The following is a 23,233-nucleotide window of genomic DNA, read 5'->3' as shown; positions in this document are numbered from 1 at the left end:
GACTCAGACTCGGACTCGACTCTGACTAGGAACCTGGACTCGGACTCGACTCGGATTCGACTCTGACTAGGAACCTGGACTCGGACTCGACTCGGATTCGACTCTGACTAGGAACCTGGACTCGGACTCGACTCGGACTAGGAACCTGGACTCGGACTCGACTCGGACTAGGAACCTGGACTCGGACTCGACTCGGATTCGACTCAGACTCGGACTCGACTCTGACTAGGAACCTGGACTCGGACTCGACTCGGATTCGACTCAGACTCGGACTCGACTCTGACTAGGAACCTGGACTCGGACTCGACTCGGATTCGACTCTGACTAGGAACCTGGACTCGGACTCGACTCGGACTAGGAACCTGGACTCGGACTCGACTCGGATTCGACTCAGACTCGGACTCGACTCGGACTAGGAACCTGGACTCGGACTAGGAACCTGGACTCGGACTAGGAACCTGGACTCGGACTCGACTCGGACTAGGAACCTGGACTCGGACTCGACTCTGATTCGACTCAGACTCGGACTCGACTCGGACTAGGAACCTGGACTCGGACTCGACTCAGACTAGGAACCTGGACTCGGACTCGACTCGGATTCGACTCGGACTAGGAACCTGGACTCGGACTAGGAACCTGGACTCGGACTCGACTCGGACTAGGAACCTGGACTCGGACTCGACTCGGACTGGGAACCTGGACTCGGACTAGGAACCTGGACTCGGACTCGACTCGGACTAGGAACCTGGACTCGGAATCGACTCGGACTAGGAACCTGGACTCGGACTCGACTCGGATTCGACTCGGACTAGGAACCTGGACTCGGACTCGATTCAGACTAGGAACCTGGACTCGGACTTGACTCGGATTCGACTCGGACTAGGAACCTGGACTCGGACTCGACTCGACTCGGACTAGGAACCTGGACTCAGACTCGACTCGGACTAGGAACCTGGACTCAGACTCGACTCGGACTAGGAACCTGGACTCAGACTAGGAACCTGGATTCAGACTAGGAACCTGGACTCGGACTCGACTCGGACTAGGAACCTGGACTCGGACTCGACTCGGACTAGGAACCTGGACTCGGATTCGACTCGGACTAGGAACCTGGACTCGGACTCGACTCGGACTAGGAACCTGGACTCGGACTTGACTCGGATTCGACTCTGACTAGGAACCTGGACTCGGACTCGACTCGGACTAGGAACATGGACTCAGACTAGGAACCTGGACTCGGACTCGACTCGGACTAGGAACCTGGACTCGGACGACTCGGACTAGGAACCTGGACTCGGACTCGACTCGGACTAGGAACCTGGACTCGGACGACTCGGACTAGGAACATGGACTCGGACGACTCGGACTAGGAACCTGGACTCGGACGACTCGGACTAGGAACCTGGACTCGGACTCGACTCGGACTAGGAACCTGGACTCGGACTCGACTCGGACTCGGACTCGGACTAGGAACCTGGACTCGGACTCAACTCGGACTCGGACTAGGAACCTGGACTCGGACTCGACTCGGACTCGGACTAGGAACCTGGACTCGGACTCGACTCGGACTCGGACTAGGAACCTGGACTCGGACTCCTTGGACTAGGAACCTGGACTCGGACTCGACTCGGACTAGGAACCTGGACTCGGACTCGACTCGGACTAGGAACATGGACTCGGACGACTCGGACTAGGAACATGGACTCGGACGACTCGGACTAGGAACCTGGACACGGACGACTCGGACTAGGAACCTGGACTCGGACTCGACTCGGACTAGGAACCTGGACTCGGACTCGACTCGGACTAGGAACCTGGACTCGGACTCGACTCGGACTCGGACTCGGACTAGGAACCTGGACTCGGACTCGACTCGGACTCGACTCTGACTAGGAGCCTGGACTCGGACTCGACTCGGACTAGGAACCTGGACTCGGACTCGACTCGGACTAGGAACCTGGACTCGGACTCGACTCAGACTAGGAACCTGGACTCAGACTAGGAACCTGGACTCAGACTAGGAACCTGGACTCAGACTAGGAACCTGGACTCGGACGACTCGGACTAGGAACCTGGACACGGACGACTCGGACTAGGAACCTGGACTCGGACTCGACTCGGACTAGGAACCTGGACTCGGATGACTCGGACTAGGAACCTGGACTCGGACTCGACTCGGACTAGGAACCTGGACTCGGACTCGACTCGGACTCGGACTCGGACTAGGAACCTGGACTCGGACTCGACTCGGACTCGGACTAGGAACCTGGACACGGACGACTCGGACTAGGAACCTGGACTCGGACTCGACTCGGACTAGGAACCTGGACTCGGACGACTCGGACTAGGAACCTGGACTCGGACTCGACTCGGACTAGGAACCTGGACTCGGACTCGACTCGGACTCGGACTCGGACTAGGAACCTGGACTCGGACTCGACTCGGACTCGGACTAGGAACCTGGACTCGGACGACTCGGACTAGGAACATGGACACAGACGACTCGGACTAGGAACCTGGACACGGACGACTCGGACTAGGAACCTGGACTCGGACGACTCGGACTAGGAACCTGGACTCGGACTCGACTCGGACTAGGAACCTGGACTCGGACTCGACTCGGACTAGGAACCTGGACTCGGACTCGACTCGGACTAGGAACCTGGACTCGGACTCGACTCGGACTAGGAACCTGGACTCGGACTCGACTCGGACTAGGAACCTGGACTCGGACTCGACTCGGACTAGGAACCTGGACTCGGACTCGGACTCGGACTAGGAACCTGGACTCGGACTCGGACTCGGACTAGGAACCTGGACTCGGACTCGACTCGGACTCGGACTAGGAACCTGGACTCGGACGACTCGGACTAGGAACATGGACACGGACGACTCGGACTAGGAACCTGGACACGGACGACTCGGACTAGGAACCTGGACTCGGACGACTCGGACTAGGAACCTGGACTCGGACTCGACTCGGACTAGGAACCTGGACTCGGACTCGACTCGGACTAGGAACCTGGACTCGGACTCGACTCGGACTAGGAACCTGGACTCGGACTCGACTCGGACTAGGAACCTGGACTCGGACTCGACTCGGACTAGGAACCTGGACTCGGACTCGACTCGGACTCGGACTCGGACTAGGAACCTGGACTCGGACTCGACTCGGACTCGGACTAGGAACCTGGACTCGGACGACTCGGACTAGGAACATGGACACGGACGACTCGGACTAGGAACATGGACACGGACGACTCGGACTAGGAACCTGGACTCGGACGACTCGGACTAGGAACCTGGACTCGGACTCGACTCGGACTAGGAACCTGGACTCGGACTCGACTCGGACTAGGAACCTGGACTCGGACGACTCGGACTAGGAACCTGGACTCGGACTCGACTCGGACTAGGAACCTGGACTCGGACTCGACTCGGACTAGGAACCTGGACTCGGACTCGACTCGGACTCGGACTCGGACTAGGAACCTGGACTCGGACTCGACTCGGACTCGGACTAGGAACCTGGACTCGGACTCGACTCGGACTCGGACTAGGAACCTGGACTCGGACTCGACTCGGACTCGGACTAGGAACCTGGACTCGGACGACTCGGACTAGGAACATGGACACGGACGACTCGGACTAGGAACCTGGACACGGACTCGACTCGGACTAGGAACCTGGACTCGGACTCGACTCGGACTAGGAACCTGGACTCGGACTCGACTCGGACTAGGAACCTGGACTCGGACTAGGAACCTGGACACGGACGACTCGGACTAGGAACCTGGACACGGACTCGACTCGGACTAGGAACCTGGACTCGGACTCGACTCGGACTAGGAACCTGGACTCGGACTCGACTCGGACTAGGAACCTGGACTCGGACTCGACTCGGACTAGGAACCTGGACTCGGACTCGACTCGGACTAGGAACCTGGACTCGGACTCGACTCGGACTAGGAACCTGGACTCGGACTCGACTCGGACTAGGAACCTGGACTCGGACTCGACTCGGACTAGGAACCTGGACTCGGACTCGACTCGGACTAGGAACCTGGACTCGGACTCGACTCGGACTAGGAACCTGGACTCGGACTCGACTCGGACTAGGAACCTGGACTCGGACTCGACTCGGACTAGGAACCTGGACTCGGACTCGACTCGGACTAGGAACCTGGACTCGGACTCGACTCGGACTAGGAACCTGGACTCGGACTCGACTCGGACTCGGACTAGGAACCTGGACTCGGACGACTCGGACTAGGAACATGGACACGGACGACTCGGACTAGGAACCTGGACACGGACTCGACTCGGACTAGGAACCTGGACTCGGACTCGACTCGGACTAGGAACCTGGACTCGGACTCGACTCGGACTAGGAACCTGGACTCGGACTAGGAACCTGGACACGGACGACTCGGACTAGGAACCTGGACACGGACTCGACTCGGACTAGGAACCTGGACTCGGACTCGACTCGGACTAGGAACCTGGACTCGGACTCGACTCGGACTAGGAACCTGGACTCGGACTCGACTCGGACTAGGAACCTGGACTCGGACTCGACTCGGACTAGGAACCTGGACTCGGACTCGACTCGGACTAGGAACCTGGACTCGGACTCGACTCGGACTAGGAACCTGGACTCGGACTCGACTCGGACTAGGAACCTGGACTCGGACTCGACTCGGACTAGGAACCTGGACTCGGACTCGACTCGGACTAGGAACCTGGACTCGGACTCGACTCGGACTAGGAACCTGGACTCGGACTCGACTCGGACTAGGAACCTGGACTCGGACTCGACTCGGACTAGGAACCTGGACTCGGACTCGACTCGGACTCGGACTCGGACTAGGAACCTGGACTCGGACTCGACTCGGACTCGGACTAGGAACCTGGACTCGGACTCGACTCGGACTCGGACTAGGAACCTGGACTCGGACGACTCGGACTAGGAACATGGACACGGACGACTCGGACTAGGAACCTGGACACGGACGACTCGGACTAGGAACCTGGACTCGGACTCGACTCGGACTAGGAACCTGGACTCGGACTCGACTCGGACTAGGAACCTGGACTCGGACTCGACTCGGACTCGGACTAGGAACCTGGACTCGGACTCGACTCGGACTCGGACTAGGAACCTGGACTCGGACTCGACTCGGACTCGGACTAGGAACCTGGACTCGGACGACTCGGACTAGGAACCTGGACACGGACGACTCGGACTAGGAACCTGGACACGGACGACTCGGACTAGGAACCTGGACACGGACGACTCGGACTAGGAACCTGGACTCGGACTCGACTCGGACTAGGAACCTGGACTCGGACTCGACTCGGACTAGGAACCTGGACTCGGACTCGGAACCTGGACTCGGACTAGGAACCTGGACTCGGACTAGGAACCTGGACTCGGACTAGGAACCTGGACTCGGACTAGGAACCTGGACTCGGATTCGACTCGGACTAGGAACCTGGACTCGGACTCGACTCGGACTAGGAACCTGGACTCGGACTCGACTCGGACTAGGAACCTGGACTCAGACTAGGAACCTGGACTCGGACTCGACTCGGACTAGGAACCTGGACTCGGACTCGACTCGGACTAGGAACCTGGACTCGGACTCGACTCGGACTAGGAACCTGGACTCGGACTCGACTCGGACTAGGAACCTGGACTCGGACTCGACTCGGACTAGGAACCTGGACTCGGATTCGACTCGGACTAGGAACCTGGACTCGGACTAGGAACCTGGACTCGGACTCGACTCGGACTAGGAACCTGGACTCGGACTCGACTCGGACTAGGAACCTGGACTCGGACTCGACTCGGATTCGACTCGGACTAGGAACCTGGACTCGGACTCGATTCAGACTAGGAACCTGGACTCGGACTTGACTCGGATTCGACTCGGACTAGGAACCTGGACTTGGACTCGACTCGGACTCGGACTAGGAACCTGGACTCGGACTTGACTCGGATTCGACTCGGACTAGGAACCTGGACTTGGACTCGACTCGGACTCGGACTAGGAACCTGGACTCGGACTAGGAACCTGGACTCGGACTCGACTCGGACTAGGAACCTGGACTCTGACTCGACTCGGACTAGGAACCTGGACTCTGACTCGACTCGGACTCGGAACCTGGACTCGGACTCAACTCGGACTAGGAACCTGGACTCGGACTCAACTCGGACTAGGAACCTGGACTCGGACCCAACTCATACTAGGAACCTGGACTCGGACTCGGAACCTGGACTCTGACTCGACTCGGACTCGGAACCTGGACTCTGACTCGTCTCGGACTCAGACTAGGAACCTGGACTCTGACTCGACTCGGACTAGGAACCTGGACTCGGACTCGACTCGGACTCAGACTAGGAACCTGGACTCTGACTCGACTCGGACTAGGAACCTGGACTCAGACTCGACTCGGACTAGGAACCTGGACTCAGACTCGACTCGGACTAGGAACCTGGACTCGGACTCGACTCGGACTCGGAACCTGGACTCGGACTCGACTCGGACTAGGAACCTGGACTCGGACTCAACTCGGACTAGGAACCTGGACTCGGACCCAACTCATACTAGGAACCTGGACTCGGACTCGACTCGGACTCGACTCGGACTAGGAACCTGGACTCGGACTCGGAACCTGGACTCTGACTGGACTCGGAACCTGGACTCTGACTGGACTCGGACTAGGAACCTGGACTCGGACTAGGAACCTGGACTCGGACTAGGAACCTGGACTCGGACTAGGAACCTGGACTCGGACTCGGAACCTGGTCTCTGACTGGACTCGGACTAGGAACTTCCACCTCGGCTTGGCCTCGGATCTTATATCTTGACTCGGACTCAGAACTCAGACCACGAGCTTGGACATGGACCACGAAAAGACAGAATACCCAACTCGGAGTAGCGGCAAAAGCCAGACCTATTTAGCTGGAAAGGACTTGGACAACGAGGAGACAAAACCTCACAACGACAGTCCATTCATCTTTTTGCTCAGATTGGCAGCAAATGACCAGCAAGTCTCAGCCAGCCACGAAAGTGACAGAATTCGTACCTTACTCAGAGCAGCGACAGAACAGCCGGCAGCTCAGCTGGACGTGAAAACGACTGAATTCACTGAGCAGCCAGAGGCACCGAGGGAACTAGAGTTCACGCTTCTCAGTGGTCCCGGAATGAGCATAGCCACAGTGGCTACGGTGAGATGACTGGTTTCCAATGACTGGATTCCGGTGACTGGTTACCGGTGACGAATTCTGGTGCCGGTCCAGAAATCACCGCTGTAACCCGGAGCCTTTTATGTTGCCGGTTCGAAATGAAGATCAGGTGCCTTAATCAAGGCACCCAACAGAACACGGGGAAAAGGAAATAACTGGAATGAGCAATCCACAGACCGGACCGTGACATCGGGCTTCTATGAGATAGGGAGTGGGACTCCACAAGGCAGTATTTGCAGTGCTTTATTGGTTAATATTATGATTAATGATATTTTCTCTGAGAAGGGTACTGGGGTGGGTAAATAACTTTTTACAGATGATAGAGCTTTATGGATCAGAGGTAAAAATTTCAATTTGATTGTATACAGGATGCAATTAGCAATTAATAAGGTCAAACAGTGGGCAAATAGATGGGGTTTTAACACAAGATGTATGTTTTACAAAGAGGATCAATAGACATGCACTTAATTTGAAGTTATATAGTCACACTCTTGAAGTGTCAGTGGTAAGGTTTCTGGGCGTGCGGCTGGATAATAGGCTGACATGGAAGCAGCGCATCAGTAATATAACTGACAAATGTAAAGGGACATTAAATATCCTTAGGTTGTCTATGTGGGTATTCTTGGGGTGCTACACAAACATTTCTGTTCACTTTATATATTTGTTGAATTAGCTCAGTACTTGGCTGTGTGGCTTATGGATCAGTTCATCTTCAAATTTAAAATGTTGAATGTGATACAAGCACAGGCTTTAAGACTGTGTTGTGGTGTAAAAAGGTCATCCCCTGTGTCAGCTTTACTGGTTGAAATGGAACGATTACTCTTAGAGTTGCGGAGGTTGAAGTTGTTGTAAACATACTGGGTTAACCTGAGGGGGCAGAGGAATGATCACCCTGTTAAAAGAGTGATGGAAGACTGTTGGAAGACAAGAAGAGTGTTTTTAGCTTTGGGTGGTTGGGTTCTCATCACGCAAGGAATATGGGTTTGCTGGATCATGTCATTTGTCCCACTGGTGCTTTTTCAGTAACCCCACGGTAGTTTTTTCCAATGGCTTTAGTTGATTTTAGATTGCATGATTCAATGAAATCCGAGGATCCTGATATGCCCAAGAGTCTGTTGGTTCATTAGTATGTTAAGGAAAATAATTGTGATAAGTTAGCCATTTTTACTGATAGATCTAAAGATACTTTAACGGGGAATGTCGGTGTGGCTGTTTTTGTGCCTGAATTACAGGTAACAATGAAGAACTGTCTTACTAACTATTTATCAGTATATACTGCAGAACTGGTTGCCATCAATCAGTGGAGGAAATCTGTCCTTGCAAATTTATAATTTGTTCTGATTCTTTATCGGTTTTGACTAGTCTTAAAACAGGTCATTCTTGCAGTAGGTCAGATTTACTGCAGGAAGCTCTTCAAACTTCATTTCATATTCAAAGCATTGGTCTATGTGTCTTCTTCTTATGGGTCCCTGAATGTAGAGGTGTTGTGGGGAATGAGCAGGTTGATAATTTGGCCAAAAAAACTGTTAAAATTTCATCTGTGGATATAGACCTTCCACTTAGCAAATCAGAAGCTAAGGGGTTGGTGGGGCTGAGAATTAGGGGATTATAACAAGACTTGTATTATGTATTACAGAATACATAAAACTGTTGGATTGATGGGAGAAGGGGGTAAGACAAGAAGGGAAGGAATTATGTTGACTCGTAGAATTGGGCCTTCTGTGCTTAATTATTCCTTATATCTTGATGGAACACAGCACTCTGGGGTGTGTAGGTGTTGTCATCATTATGGAACAGTTGAACATATTGTTTTACAATATAAAGCATACAAGGTTGAAAAAGCAAATGCAGACTGCACTACTAGCTTTGTGGGTTGACAGTTTTCATTTTAAAAACTTTACTAAGTTATGGGAGTGACTTTAATTCACAATATTATCTTTCATTATTTACAATATAAAGGGCTTCTGGGGGTAATTTAGTTTTCATTTGATAAAGGACTAGTAGGGATTTTATTTCCCAAATCTCTACACCACACTCCAGTCCGGTTGGTGGTGGTAATGCACCTTTAAGTTGGACTGCCAACCGCCTATTAAAAGTTGGAAGAAGAAGAATTTTATAGAAATAAGCCATTGGTCCCTATTGATCAATGCTCGGCTTCAGCTTTCTCTAACTTATCAACATATCCTTCTCCCTCTCTGCTTCAACCCTAACCCTAACCCCAACTTTGTGCAGTGTGCCCCTTAGATCTGGTTAGGTTTATTGATGATGGTCCTTTTTTCAAGATTCAGTATTTAAGATTGTTTAATGTCATTTCTGGTACACAACTATATAGGAGAACCAAATAATTATTACTCCAAATCCAATCCAGTGTAAAAAAGACACAATAAGCTTAATTTTTTTTAAAAAATACAATAAATATAAATACATAAGATGAACTTATACAAATATACTGATTGTATGTACATAACGTAACTGGTACAGGAATGTCTGTACATAAATTGACTCTGACAGGAAAAGATCAATTAGTGGTGGTGGGGTTGGTTAATAGGTGGAGGTGTTGATCAGCCTGATGGCTTAGGGGAAAAAAACTATTTGTTGCCCTCTTTGAATCCCATAGATGATCCTGATTTTTTAAAACTTCATCACTACATCTAACGTCCACAATTTTAAAGAGCTCTATCCAGCTTTCTTTCAGACTTGGCTTCACAAGAGAAAGAAGTTCTAGCCTTTGCCTTATGCTTATACCCTTTTGTGACAATAAGATTCTGCAGAATGGAGAGAACTCCTGATGCTGTCCGTACAGAGAATGAGGCAAAACACAATATAAATCATAAATTATATGTCTTAAGTTGTAAAGCAGAGCTTATTTGGTGTGCAATAAGTTATACAGTTGCTTGTTACAAAGAGGCAATTTCTTTATCACTGTTTTGAGAAATTATCTCCTCTGGAGAATTGAGTACAGAACAAGGGGGCATAACTCTATAAAAAGGTATCAGACATCTTAGGGGGTGACCCAAATCTTTAAACAGAAAATGTTGACTGCACTCAGCTGGTCAAACAACATCAATGCAAAGAGAAACAGAGACAGCATTTTGGGTCAAGGGCTAATAAATGATTAAGTGAGGAAACGTGTGTTTTAAGTTGCAGGGACAAGCAGCAGAGACAGAAACTAAAAGAAAGAAACTGAAAAGAAGCAATAGTATCTTATTCATGGGGAGAAGAGAACAGGGTGATGACTTGAAATGCAGTACTAGGGGCAGAGGGTGTAGTGTATCCAAGCAGAGAATGAGGTGCTACTCCTATCCTTAGACATTATGTAGCACATTACTTGTTTTGTCTGCAGAGGAGATTCACCTGATTGGAGAGTAACTCTTATGAGGAAAGCTTGAGCAAACCAGGGCTTTTCTCTTTGCAGAGAAAGATGACAGATGACTTGATAAAGGTATACAAGCATGGATCAAGTGGACAGCCAAAGACAACATAATCTTAAGATGATCGGAGAGGAAGGTGGATGTCAGAGGTAGTTTTTTTTAAACTCAGGTTTACTCAGAGATTGGAGGGTGTGTGCAGTGCACTGCCAGGGGTGAGGCAGATACATTAGGGACATTTAAGAGACTCTTAGATAGTCACATGGATGAAATCAAAATGGAGAGCTATACTGAAGGGTGGAGAGAGGATATGTCTGCTGGTGTAGTTCTGCAAAAGGTGCCAAATAATGGAGGATAATCATTTGAATGTAGAAGCTGGGTGGGTAGAAGTTCAGGGCAAGGAGACTCTATATGTCTTCTGGCTAGAACAGAACTGCAGGAAACAGAGATACATCTGAGTGCACAGTCTACTTGAGTTAGAGAGAAAGTCATATTTAAGGAAAAATGAAGGTATATAAAGATGAAGAAATTCTTAGCATCAGCGCAGTTATAACAGAGATAAGGCAACTGGGAGTCTGGGATAGATTCCCACAGGAAAAAGGGTGGACAGATGTTTGGATGAGATAGCTATGGAAGTACTATCAGTGGTTAACTCCAGTGATTTGAGCTCAAGTCCCACCATAAGGACCTATTAAATAAACATGGGATTTTTTTTTAAGAAAATGCTAATCCCGGTAAGAATAACCATGAACTGTATTAACATCTAAAAAAACAAGTCACTAATAACTTTCAGGAATGGAAATCTGTTGGCCCTATTATGTGGCTCTAGACCTCTTAATGGGGTTGACTCTCAACTACCTGCTCAGTACAGGGGCAATTGGGGATCGACAATTGCTGTCAATGTTGCTGATATCCACACGCTGAAAATGGATTTTTACCAATCTCCATTCCCCTACAACCTCTTTGAAACTCTACAAGAACAGGAGCTGCCCTCACAAACCTTTGCCTGCGGCAGGAAAGAGGAACTCCCCAGCTGACGCAAGGCTCCTGCTCCAATGTGAAAGCATCTCAGGTCAAGCTGTCCACTTCTGTCCCAACAAGCAACTGACCGTCAGCTGGTAGGAAGTGAGTCACCTCAGTACAGCCGCTGGGTCACTTCCTTTCACATGAAAAGGGTGGTGCTTATCATTCCTTTTTAACCAAAGCCAAAGTCAAGAGTGGGGCTATGTACAACACTAGCAGGAAGGATCTTGCATAAGTGGGAAGTTTTCAGTTTTCTTTTGGTTTGAGTTGTCAGGTTTGGCAGCAATCATTGCTCAAAGTTTAACTCATTCATAGCAGCTTCTCACACTGTACTATCCACAGCAATGGACATTAGAGACACGGCTATAGGGTCTTAAAAAACAGGAATGGGCCATTTGGCCCATCAACCCCAAGCTGACCTCTAAACCACCTATATTAAACCTATCTGAACTTATTAGAACCTTATCACAGAAAAAAGAGCATTTTGGTCCACAACGTTGTGCTGTCCTTTTAACCTGTTTCAAGGTCAATCTAACCCTTCCCTCCCGCACAGTCCATCAGTTTTCACTCATCCATCCTATCTAAGAATCTCTTAAATGCCCCTCATGTATCTGCCTTTACCTTCCCTGACAGGGCATTCTATGTGCCCATCACTGTCTGTGCAAAACAAACAGCTACCTCTGACATCTCCCCTACACTTCCCTCCAATAAACTAAAAATTATGTTTCCCTTGAAGGATAAATATTGGCCAAGACATTTCCAGGTTTACTCTCTCCCACAGAAAGTACCACCAGCAGACTGCACTCTTTCGCTAGACCATGTGCTCATATTTCAGGAGGGGGACTTGATCTCACAACCCTCTATGACCAAGCCCTGAGAGCTCTTAGCTACTGACCCAGGGCTGGGTATGGATAGTATAGATCAAAGCTAAAACATCATACCTTTCAATCATGTTTTGCAGTGTCCTGGAGTTACCCATCGATCTCATGCTCCTCCGATATCTCCTCTTCCCACAAAATACTGAAGGAAGTCAACAGGTCCAGCAGAACTGATAGAGGGGAATAAGCAGTCAATGTTTTGGGCTGAGAACCTTCATCAGTTCTGAATAAGTGTCTTAGCCCAAAAAGTCAACTGTTTATTCCTCTCCATAGACACTGCCTGACCATTTAGTTCGTCCAGGATTTATTATGTGTTACCCTGGATCTGCAGAATCTCTTGTGTTTCAGATATACCCCTCCAATCACCTTAACATTATCCTCCCTTGTATAAGCCATTTCAACCCTGGGAGAAGATATCTGGCTGCCCACTCTATGCCTCATACACATTCTGCACCTTGCCTATTGATTGTATCTTAGCTGTAGTGATTGTATCTGACTCTTCACACTCCTCTGGCAGTATGTAGCAGATATTTACCGCTCCCTGTCTAATGTTGTGGGCATAGTATGTTGGCACCAGAATGTATGGTGTCACTCGCGAGCTGCCCCAGTATTTGTTGTTAACACAAATGACACATTTCACTGTATATTTCAATGTACATGTGATAAATTATTCTGAATAGGAATCTGAGATCTGAGTCTATGCTGAAAACCAGTCAGCTATGGTAGTGGGGGAAGAGGGTTTGAGCTGAGTTTAAAAGTGAATTTTTCTTTGTCAATGGCCAAACCAGCATCTTGCTCCAGAGACACACCAGTCTGGCAGTACTCCTCTCTTCTTTTTTTTTCTTCCCACCCCCACTCTCCCTCTTCTTCTATTTCACACTCTGGCCACTTACCTCTTCACCTTCTAGCTAGTCCCCCGTCCCTCCTCCCACCTTTTTATTCTGGAGTCTTCCCCCCTCCGATCCAGTCCCGATGACGGGTGTCAGCCCAAAACAACAACTGTTTATTCATTACTTGATCTGCTGAGTTCCACCAGCATTTTTTGTGTGTTGCTCTGGATTTTTATCTGCAATTTGAGAAGGATAAGGGCAGCTCGGAGGTGTCAGTGTTGCAGTTGAACAGGGGAAACTATGGAGCCATGAGGGAGGAGCTGGCCAAAGTTGACTGGACGGATAGCCTAGCAGAAAAGACAGTGGAACAGCAATGACAGGTATTCTTGGGAATAATGCACAAGGTGCAAAATCAGTTCATCCCCCGCAGAAGGAAGGATTCAAAGGGGGGAAAGGAGCCACAGTGGTTGACAAAGGAAGTCAGAGATTGCATAGCATTAAAAAAAAGGAAGTATGACAGAGCTAAGGTGAGGGGGAGGACAGATGATTGGGAAGTTTTTAAGGAACAACAGAACTTAACTAAAAATACGGGGAGAAAAAATGAGGTACGAACGCAAGCTAGCCAGGAATATAAAGGAAGATAGCAAAAGCTTTTTTAGGTATGTGAAGAGAAAGAAGATAGTTAAGAACAATGTTGGGCCCTTGAAGAATGAATTGGGTGAAATTGTTATGGGAAACAGAGAAATGGCAGGAGAAATTAATGAGTACTTTAGATCTGTTTTCACTAAGGAAGACACAAGCAATCTCCCAGATGTATGGATGGGCCAAGGACATAGGGTAACAGAGGAAATGAAACAGATTGACATTAGGAAGGAAACGGTGATGAGAAGACTGATGGGACTGAAGGCTGACAAATCCCCAGGTCCGGATGGTCTGCATCCTAGGGTACTAAAGGAGGTGGCCCTGGAAATTGCGGATGCATTGGTAATCATTTTCCAATGTTCCTTAGATTCAGGATCAGTTCCTGAGGATTGGAGAATGGCTAATGTTATCCCACTTTTTAAGAAAGGAGGGAGGGAGAAAACAGAGAACTATCGACCTGTCAGCCTGACATCGGTGGTGGGAAAGATGCTAGAGTCCATTATTAAAGATGAAATAGTGACATATCTGGATAGCAGTGATAGGATTGGGCCGAGCCAGCATGGATTTACCAAGGGTAAATCATGCTTGACTAATCTGTTGGAGTTTTTCGAGGATATAACCAGGAAGTTAGATGGGGGAGATCCAGTGGATGTAGTGTACCTCGATTTTCAGAAGGCATTTGATAAGCTCCCACATAGGAGATTGGTGGGTAAAATCAAAGCTCAGGGCATCAGGGGGAAGACATTGACATGGATAGAAAACTGGTTGGCAGATAGAAAGCAAAGGGTAACGGTGAATGGGTGTTTCTTGGAATGGCAGGTGGTGACTAGTGGGGTGCCACAGGGCTCGGTATTGGGACCACAGCTGTTTACAATTTATGTCAACGATTTGGATGAAGGCATTGAAAATAACATTAGCAAATTTGCTGATGATACTAAGCTGGGTGGCAGTGTGACGTGATGAGGATGTTAGGAGAATTCAGGGTGACTTGGATAGGCTGGGTGAGTGGGCAGATACTTGGCAGATGACATTTAATGTGAATAAGTGTGAGGTTATCCACTTTGGGAGTAAGAACAGGAAGGCAGATTATTATCTGAACTGTGTAGAGTTAGGTAAGGGAGAAATACAAAGAGATCTAGGAGTCCCTGTTCATCAGTCACTGAAGGTGAATGAGCAAGTGCAGCAGGCAGTGAAGAAGGCTAATGGAATGTTGGCCTTTATTACAAAGGGAATTGAGTACAAGAGCAAGGAAATCCTCTTGCATTTGTACAGAGCCCTGGTGAGACCACACCTGGAGTATTGTGTGCAGTTTTGGTCTCCAGGGTTAAGGAAGGACATCGTGGCTGTAGAGGAAGTGCAGCGTAGATTCACGAGGTTAATTCCTGGGATATCCGGACTGTCTTACGCAGAGAGGTTAGAGAGACTGGGCTTGTACACACTGGAATTAAGGAGATTGAGAGGGGATCTGATTGAAACATATAAGATTATTAAGGGATTGGACAAGATAGAGGCAGGAAATATGTTCCAGATGCTGGAAAAGTCCAGTACCAGAGGGCATGGTTTGAGAATAAGGGGTAGGTCATTTAGGACAGAGTTAAGAACTTCTTCTCCCAGAGAGTTGTGGGGGTCTGGAATGCACTGCCTCGGAAGGTAGTGGAGGCCAATTCTCTGGATGCTTTCAAGAAGGAGCTAGATAGGTATCTTATGGATAGGGGAATCAAGGGATATGGGGACAAGGCGGGAACCGGGTATTGATAGTAGTTGATCAGCCATGATCTCAAAATGGCAGTGCAGGCTCGAGGAGCCGAATGGTCTACTTCTGCACCTATTGTCTATTGTCTATTTCCCTGTATTTATAGCACTACTCCTGTTCATTAACTGAACTGCCACTGGGGGGGTTAACTGAAGCTGAGGAAGCATTTTATATAAAAAGTCCATGGCAATTTCCAGCCAGCGCTATCTAAAGACACTCAATAATTGGAAACCCGACTGTCTCAAAAGGCACATTGATGGGATTGAAGAGGCCAGTAATGGCAGGTAACTATCAGAAGGAGGGCAATAATGATTGTGAGCTATTTCCAAGAGGGCTATAATTATACTGATGCTATCTGAAGGGGAACTAGAGTTCAAAGTGGTGCTTTCTACAATATATGGAAGCTATACTTGGAGTGGCTAATTTACAGACAACACTTGCCTCCCCCAGAGTTCCTAATGAATACTGTTACACATGTTAGCAAGTCCATATGCCCAATAAGTGGCTCAGCTATCCTGTCTGTCACTTGAAGCTAGACTTGTAATTAAGGAATACTTTTTTATTTTTTTATTTAGAAATACTGTGTGGAACATGCAATTCAAACTGTGCCGACCAGCAACCCCTAATCACAGGACAATTCACAATGACCGGTTAACCTACTAACTGGTACATCTTTGAACTGTGGGAGGAAACCCGAGCGCTCAGAGAAAATCCCTAAGGGAGGATATATGAACTCCTTATAGATGACTTCAGAATTGAACCTGAAATTCTGAAACCCCAAGCTACGCTATGGGAGTCAGAATCGGGTTTATTATCACTGTATTTGTTACCATGGTGTGGAATGCAATGGGTGTTGCTGTCCAATTTAGCACAGACTTACCTTAGAGGACCAACAATCAGGTTTTTCTACTGGGGTTGATGTTTCCAGCTGCTGTTAGACACACCGATTATCTGAGTTTGTGAATATGATCACAATATATCAGTTGCCCACGCTTGCAGAGACTGATGCTGTGGGATCCACTAATGAGATACAAAATAGTTGGAAGATCTATGGTTAGACTTCAGGATGGATGTCCAGCCAGTGCTGATTGGACGATTGAACAGACTTCAGGCTGAGTGTCTAGCCAGTGCTGATTGGACAATTGAATAGACTTCAGGCTGGGTGTCCAGCCAGTGCTGATTGGACGATTGAATAGACTTCAGGCTGGGTGTCCAGCCAGTGCTGATTGGACGATGGAATAGACCAGGCTGGGTGTCCAGCCAGTGCTGATTGGACGATGGAATAGACTTCAGGCTGGGTGTCCAGCCAGTGCTGATTGGACGATGGAATAGACCAGGCTGGGTGTCCAGCCAGTGCTGATTGGACGATGGAATAGACTTCAGGCTGGGTGTCCACCCAGGGCTGACAATATAACGGGTCACCATGGTAGCACAGTGATTAGCACAACGCTATTACAACTCGGGCATTGGAGTTCGGAGTTCAATTCCAACGTTCGCTGGAAGCAAGTTTGTACATTCCTTCCCATGCGTGAATGGGTTTCCTCTTGGTGCTCCAGTTTCTATAGTCCAAAGAAATACTGGTTAATTAGACATTGATTAGTCTGGGGTAAATCAGTGGGTTGCTGGGCAATACGGCTTGAAGGGCCTGAAGAGTCTGTTCTGCTGTGTGTCTCTAAATAAAAAATAACTTAAATAAAATTTTAAAATATATAACCATCCAATACTCTGTAATAGAAGCTACACTAACCCAAAGACTGGGCACAAGTAGACAGACCGTGTCAGGTCCTGATAGAACAGCCAATAATAAACGTATTTTAAAATTCAAAGAAAAATGGAAAAATGTTAATCACCAGTGTTTTTGGGCAGGTTAAGTCTCAAGATCATGTGTTTAAGGTGAGGGAGGTAATCTTTAAAGGAGCTGGGCAGGGGAAATGTTGTGTTTAAACACACAGTGGTAATACTTGGAGTGGACTACCAGGGCTGGAGATGGAAACCAATACAATAGTGTCATTGAAGTGGCCATTAGACAGACACATTAATATGCAGCTAATGGTGGGATATGGATTCAATGCAGGCGGAAGAGATTTAACTTCAGTTGGTATCCATCCTCTGCCATCACATACCTGAACAGTCCATCAACACTCTATCACTATTCTTCTTTTCCTATTTATTTTATTTTTTATTGCAACTTGCAGTATTTTTTACGTGCTGCCACAAAAGAATAAATTCCTTGATATACACTCAATGGCTACTTTATCAGGTAAAGGAATGGAATTGGTGTGGTTTCTGCTGCTGTAGCCATCCACTTCACAGTTTGACACGTGCATTCCGAGATGCTCTTCTCACAGCACTGTTGTAATACGTGGTTATCTGAGCTACTGTCATCTTCCTGACTACTCTTATTTTTGTCCACAGAACTGCTGCTCACTGGAAGTTTTTTGTTTTTTGCACCATTCTCTGTAAGTTCTAGAGACTGTTAAGCAAGGAAATCCCCAGAAAACAGTAGTTTCTGAAACACTCAAAACACCCTGTCTAACACCAACTATCATTCCATGGTTAAAATCAGTGAGATCACATTTCTTCTGCATTCTGATGTTTGGTCTGAAGAACACACTGAGCCACTTGACCATGTCAGCATGCTTTTATGCATTGAGTTACTGGCATGTGATTGGCTGATTAGATATTTGCATTAATGAGTAGGTGTACAGGTGTATCTGATGACGTGGCCACTGAGTGTATGTCTGTGATAGTAAACTTGATTCTGATTCTCATTTTAACACTGTAGGCTGGCTGGCCAGTTACTGTGCCATACCGTTCTTGGTTCTATAAAAGAGTTGAGTTTGTTATTTTTCAATAAGGTTTTCATTGAAGGAACACTTCAAGCCTTAGTAATCTTCATTGACTCTGTTTCTCTTCCCTCCCCCCCCCCCCCCACCCCACTGGCTGTAATTGCTCCTCAGATTAAAACAGACGAGCGGCTCCTCAGGACAGACCAAGGTCTTCTCCTCCGATCCCTGCAGATGACAGACGCCGGGATGTATCAGTGCACAGCCACAGAGAACAACTTCAAGCATGTCCTGGCACGGGTGCACCTCCGGGTCCTCAACAATGACACAGTCAATGCTGTGCTCTCACAGGGTGGGCTCTCACCAGGTGTCGCCAACCTACAAGTTGGCAGCCCTGGAACTTCCAGGAGCCCAAACCCAGGATATAAGGACTTGCTCCAGCTACTGAGCCAGCCGGAAATGGGACTCATCAACCAGTACTGCGAGGACTATTGGCAGCGGCCAGCCAACATCCAGAGGGAAAACCTGAACAAACCGCTCAAAGTAAAGCCCGTCAGAGAACAGAAAAAACCGCGAAACCGCAGAAATCATCACACATCCTCTCTCCAGCAAACATGAAGCTCTGAGAAATTAGAATTTCTTTAATATAAAGTATAACTACCCTTACAACAGACAGTATTTATTGTAGGCTGTATATAGTATGATAATTCAACTTCCTTGTACTTACCACAAAGTCCCCATGACATTATGTATGATATATAGGTACTTAATATGGGAGCAGTATTCTCCTGAATTGTTCCATAACTTGAAGGCATTGTAAAGTATTTTGGTTGTACACTAACCAGTTGTTGCTTTATCCTATGTTTCTGGAATATTTGCTGGAGATAAGCATGGACCCTAAGCTCCAGGGTTCAAATGGGTTCAAGGGAGATTGCATTAATATGGACAAAATGGATGCACCTTCAATCGGTAACAGTGCATTTGAGCATCAGTTTATCACCTTTGCCCCCTTTACCATTCCAACGACCAAAACTTTTAATAGTCCATCTGTTCTCCTTTCTTAAGGCATATCAAATTTCAAACATATTATAGAACATAGAATATTACAGCACAGTAACCCCCTATGGCCCACGATGTTGTGCCAACCTTTTAATCTACTCTAAGATCCTACTCTAACCTTTCCTTCCTATATTGGCCTCCATTTTTCTAACAGACCTGTTTAAGAGTTTCTTAAATGTCCCTAATATAGCTGCCTCTACCACTATCTGAGCTTACCGCTAACATTCCCAAAATACTTTCCTCTAATCACCTTAAATTGTCTCTCCTTGTACTTGCCATTCCACCCCGGAAAAAAGTCTCTGGCTATCCATTCGATTTATGCCTTTGATCATCTTGTACATCTCAATCGAATGATCTCTAATCCTCCTTCGCTCCAAAGAGAAAAGCCCTAATTTGCACAATTTCTCCTCATAAGAAATTCCCTCTAGCCCAGGCAGCAAGTTAAATTCATATCTACCATAAGACCATTAGACATAGGAGAAGAATTGGACTATTCAGCCCATCGAGTCTGCTCTGTCATTACATCATGGCTGATTCGTTATCCCTCTTCTCTAGGCAGTTTTGATGTCTTTTCTTGGGGAATAAGACCTTCGGTCACCCGGTGCTGTGCTCAAACACTCAAACTTAGCCCTACATGAGCTGTTAGCCTCTTTACAGCTGCTGTCATCGTAATATTGCCCGAGACTTTTCCTTCAAGCATGGAGATCTCAGCATCCACTTTTCTCACACCCTCCCAACCCATCACTCCTGTGTTGGTACACCAAATGGCTTGGAACTGCAGAATTTCCAGCTTTGCTGCTGCAATCCTGTCAGAGTTACAGAAGTTGGGTGTGAGATAATGGAGTGTTTGGTAGACTGTGGCCTTCTGGCTTGGATGTTAAAGCCAGTGTCTCTACCACATGGTAAAGTTCGAATCCTAAGGCTTAAAAAATGAGTGATGAGCAGAAATCTCTAAAAGGGAACAGGGATAATATCAAAAAAAATTCCCTCTACCTGCCATGCAGTGAATATGAAAGCACAATTTCTTTTGAAACTTTTCACAGAGCATGAATGACATTCTCTAAACTTTCTTAAACTGGATTATGCACAATTACAGACATTGCACAGCTCAGGAACAAGGCTTTGTATCTGATAGTCCATACTGGCATTTCCATTCTGTTTAAAATCGTCTCCCACATCCTGCATACTATTCTGGAAGGCAAGATACAAAAGATAATAGGCCAAGAATTTCCAATCAGAAATATAGCTATTGGAGTTAATAGCACCTGCAAGTGTACAGGCTCTGTAACATTATCATGCCTCAATTCAGGTCAATACAGAGATTCTTTAACAATTATCCAGTATCATCTGTAGATTCTTTTTACTTCCATTGTATTTTATATTAAATCCATTAATAGGTAAAGATGGTCTACACCCAGACTGCTCTTTCACTGTCACAAATAGCTTTGGAACAAAAGGTTGTATAATTTGTTAAAGTTGGTTGTGTTTTTTTAATGAAACTTTTTGTTGTTTGTGCTGTTACTTTTATTAAAAGAATATTAAAAGAAAAACTGAATTGTGTGCTGGCAAAATGTGCATCAACAATTCCTTCACTTGGTGCATTTCTCCCAGTAATGGTATATAATATATTCTGTGATGTCACTTAACCCAGCTTCTAATATTTGTTTTTTTTTAAAGGAGGCAAGTTTATTTTTAATAACTTTATTAAACTTGGGTCAAATGTCAGTGAACATATATTCTGTTACATGTAAATAATTGTAAATCTACGGAAAGAAAGGTTCTTGAGTGTATTTGTCATTCATGTTTGGTGCACCTGACAGTGGAGTGAAAAACACAGAGTTCCTGTTGATAAAGGAAAACCAAATAAACACTAGCTCATCTCTTTAATGTACACTGTGCTTGCAGATTCTAGTCATTGTTGTTTATATTACTGCCCAGTGTGACAATTTTCAAACTATATTGAGCTCTCAAGATGTTGAGAGACTGAGGGGGTAGGGAGAAGGTACTGTTGCTTGGGGAATCTAAAGCAAGTAGTCATGCACCACAGTAACATAGCATTTAGCGTGAAGCTATGACAGCTTGAGGTGTCAGAGTTCAAAGACAACCCTAGCACTCTCTGTAACAAGTCTGTACATCCTCCCAATGGAGTATGTGGGTTCCCTCCAGTTTCCTCCCACAGTCCAAAGATATACCAGTTAGTAGGTTAATTAGTCATTAAAAGATGTCTTGTGATTAGGCTAGGGTTAACTACGTGAGTTACTGGGCAGTGTGGGTCAAAGGGCCTATTCCACACTGTACATTATCTCAATAAAAAATAAGAATTAGAGCTACACTTTTCATAAGTGTAATTGAAGGGTGGTAAATATTTGTAATTTTTTGATGTTGGATGAACTGTAAATTTTAAATCTGGGGTTGGTATATCTTTATTAAACAAAGGATCAAGGGACTTGACATCAGATTATATATCTTCAGTAATAGTACTGAACAGGTTTGGATAACTCCTGCTCCCATGTTCCTCATCAAAATGGCCAATATCAGATGTTAACACACCAAAAGCTGCTACTTGAAGCTTTGGCCATACCTTTTGAAAACTATTATACAGCCAACAGTTTATAATGTGTGCAATTCCAGGCCGTGGGGAGCAGGATTACTGCCAATACCATTGCACTTATCAATCTGTATTGGGATATACCTGTCGCCCGAACTTTTCTTCTTACAAAGAAAGAGTCCATTTGGCCAACTGAGTCTATGGTGGCCCCAATAAGAACCATGCCAGACCCATTCACCCACTTACTTCCCTGTAAAATCTTCCCTTTCTCTTGCCCTTGGCATCAATGTTCCCTAATTCCTCTATCATCCACTTGCACTAGGGGCAATCTATAGTGGACCATTCGATAACCCACCTGCCCATCAACAAAACCGGAAAATCTACACAGACACAGGGAAAATGTGGGACATGATCAGTACCCAGGATTGAAGCCAGGTTGTTGGAGATGTGAGCCAGCCTGAACAGGACTTCCCTCCTTTGCCTAGTCCAGGGACACGGAGCTCACCACTAACTCCGGCTTTCAGTATTGTAGAATGAGGTTAACCATATAGAACAGTACAGAATAGGAACAGGTTCTTCATGCTGGGCATGATGCCAAATTAAACTAAATATCTTTTGCTCATGCATGATCCCTATCTCTCCATTCCCTGCATATTAGACCATAAGACACAGGAGCTAAATTAGGCCATTTGGCCTGAATCTTCTCTGCCATTTGATCATGGCTGATTTATTTTCACTCACAACCCCATAACTTTTGACACCCTCACTAAGAAATTATCAATCTTCACTTTAAATATACCCAATGACATAGCCTCCATAGCCATCTGTGGCAAAGAATTCTACAGGTTTACCACACTCTGGTTAAAGAAATTCCTCCTCATCTCTGTCCAAAAGAAATGTCCTTCTATTCTGAGGCTGTGGGCTCTGGTCATACATTTTTCCACAGTAGGAAACACCCTCTTCATGTCATCCAGGCCTCTCAATACTTGAGATCTTCCACATTCTTCTAAACTCAGGTGAGTAGAGGCCCAGAGCTATCAAAGCCTCCTCATTTGTTTCATTTCTAGAATCATCTCGTAAAGCTCCTCTGGACC

At 47.0% G+C, this 23,233-nt stretch overlaps 1 protein-coding gene and 1 long non-coding RNA gene across 4 annotated transcripts in view; one reads left to right on the top strand and one right to left on the bottom strand.

Annotated features, from left to right (window-relative positions):
* Positions 1-21,482, top strand: part of LOC140742085 (semaphorin-3F-like) — a 340,273-nt gene extending 318,791 nt beyond the window's left edge. The window contains exon 18 of the mRNA XM_073072913.1: positions 18,707-21,482. Coding sequence (XP_072929014.1) covers positions 18,707-19,150 — 444 coding nt within the window. The 3' untranslated portion in view covers positions 19,151-21,482. The remainder of the gene's footprint in view (positions 1-18,706) is intronic.
* The window catches only part of LOC140742087 (uncharacterized), a 175,654-nt gene that overhangs the window by 95,697 nt on the left and 56,724 nt on the right, over positions 1-23,233 (bottom strand). The gene's annotated exons all lie outside the window — the stretch shown is intronic.

This window comes from Hemitrygon akajei, chromosome 19, assembly GCF_048418815.1.
Source record: "Hemitrygon akajei chromosome 19, sHemAka1.3, whole genome shotgun sequence".
NCBI lineage: Eukaryota > Metazoa > Chordata > Chondrichthyes > Myliobatiformes > Dasyatidae > Hemitrygon > Hemitrygon akajei.
This window is presented reverse-complemented; position numbering and strand designations above follow the sequence as displayed.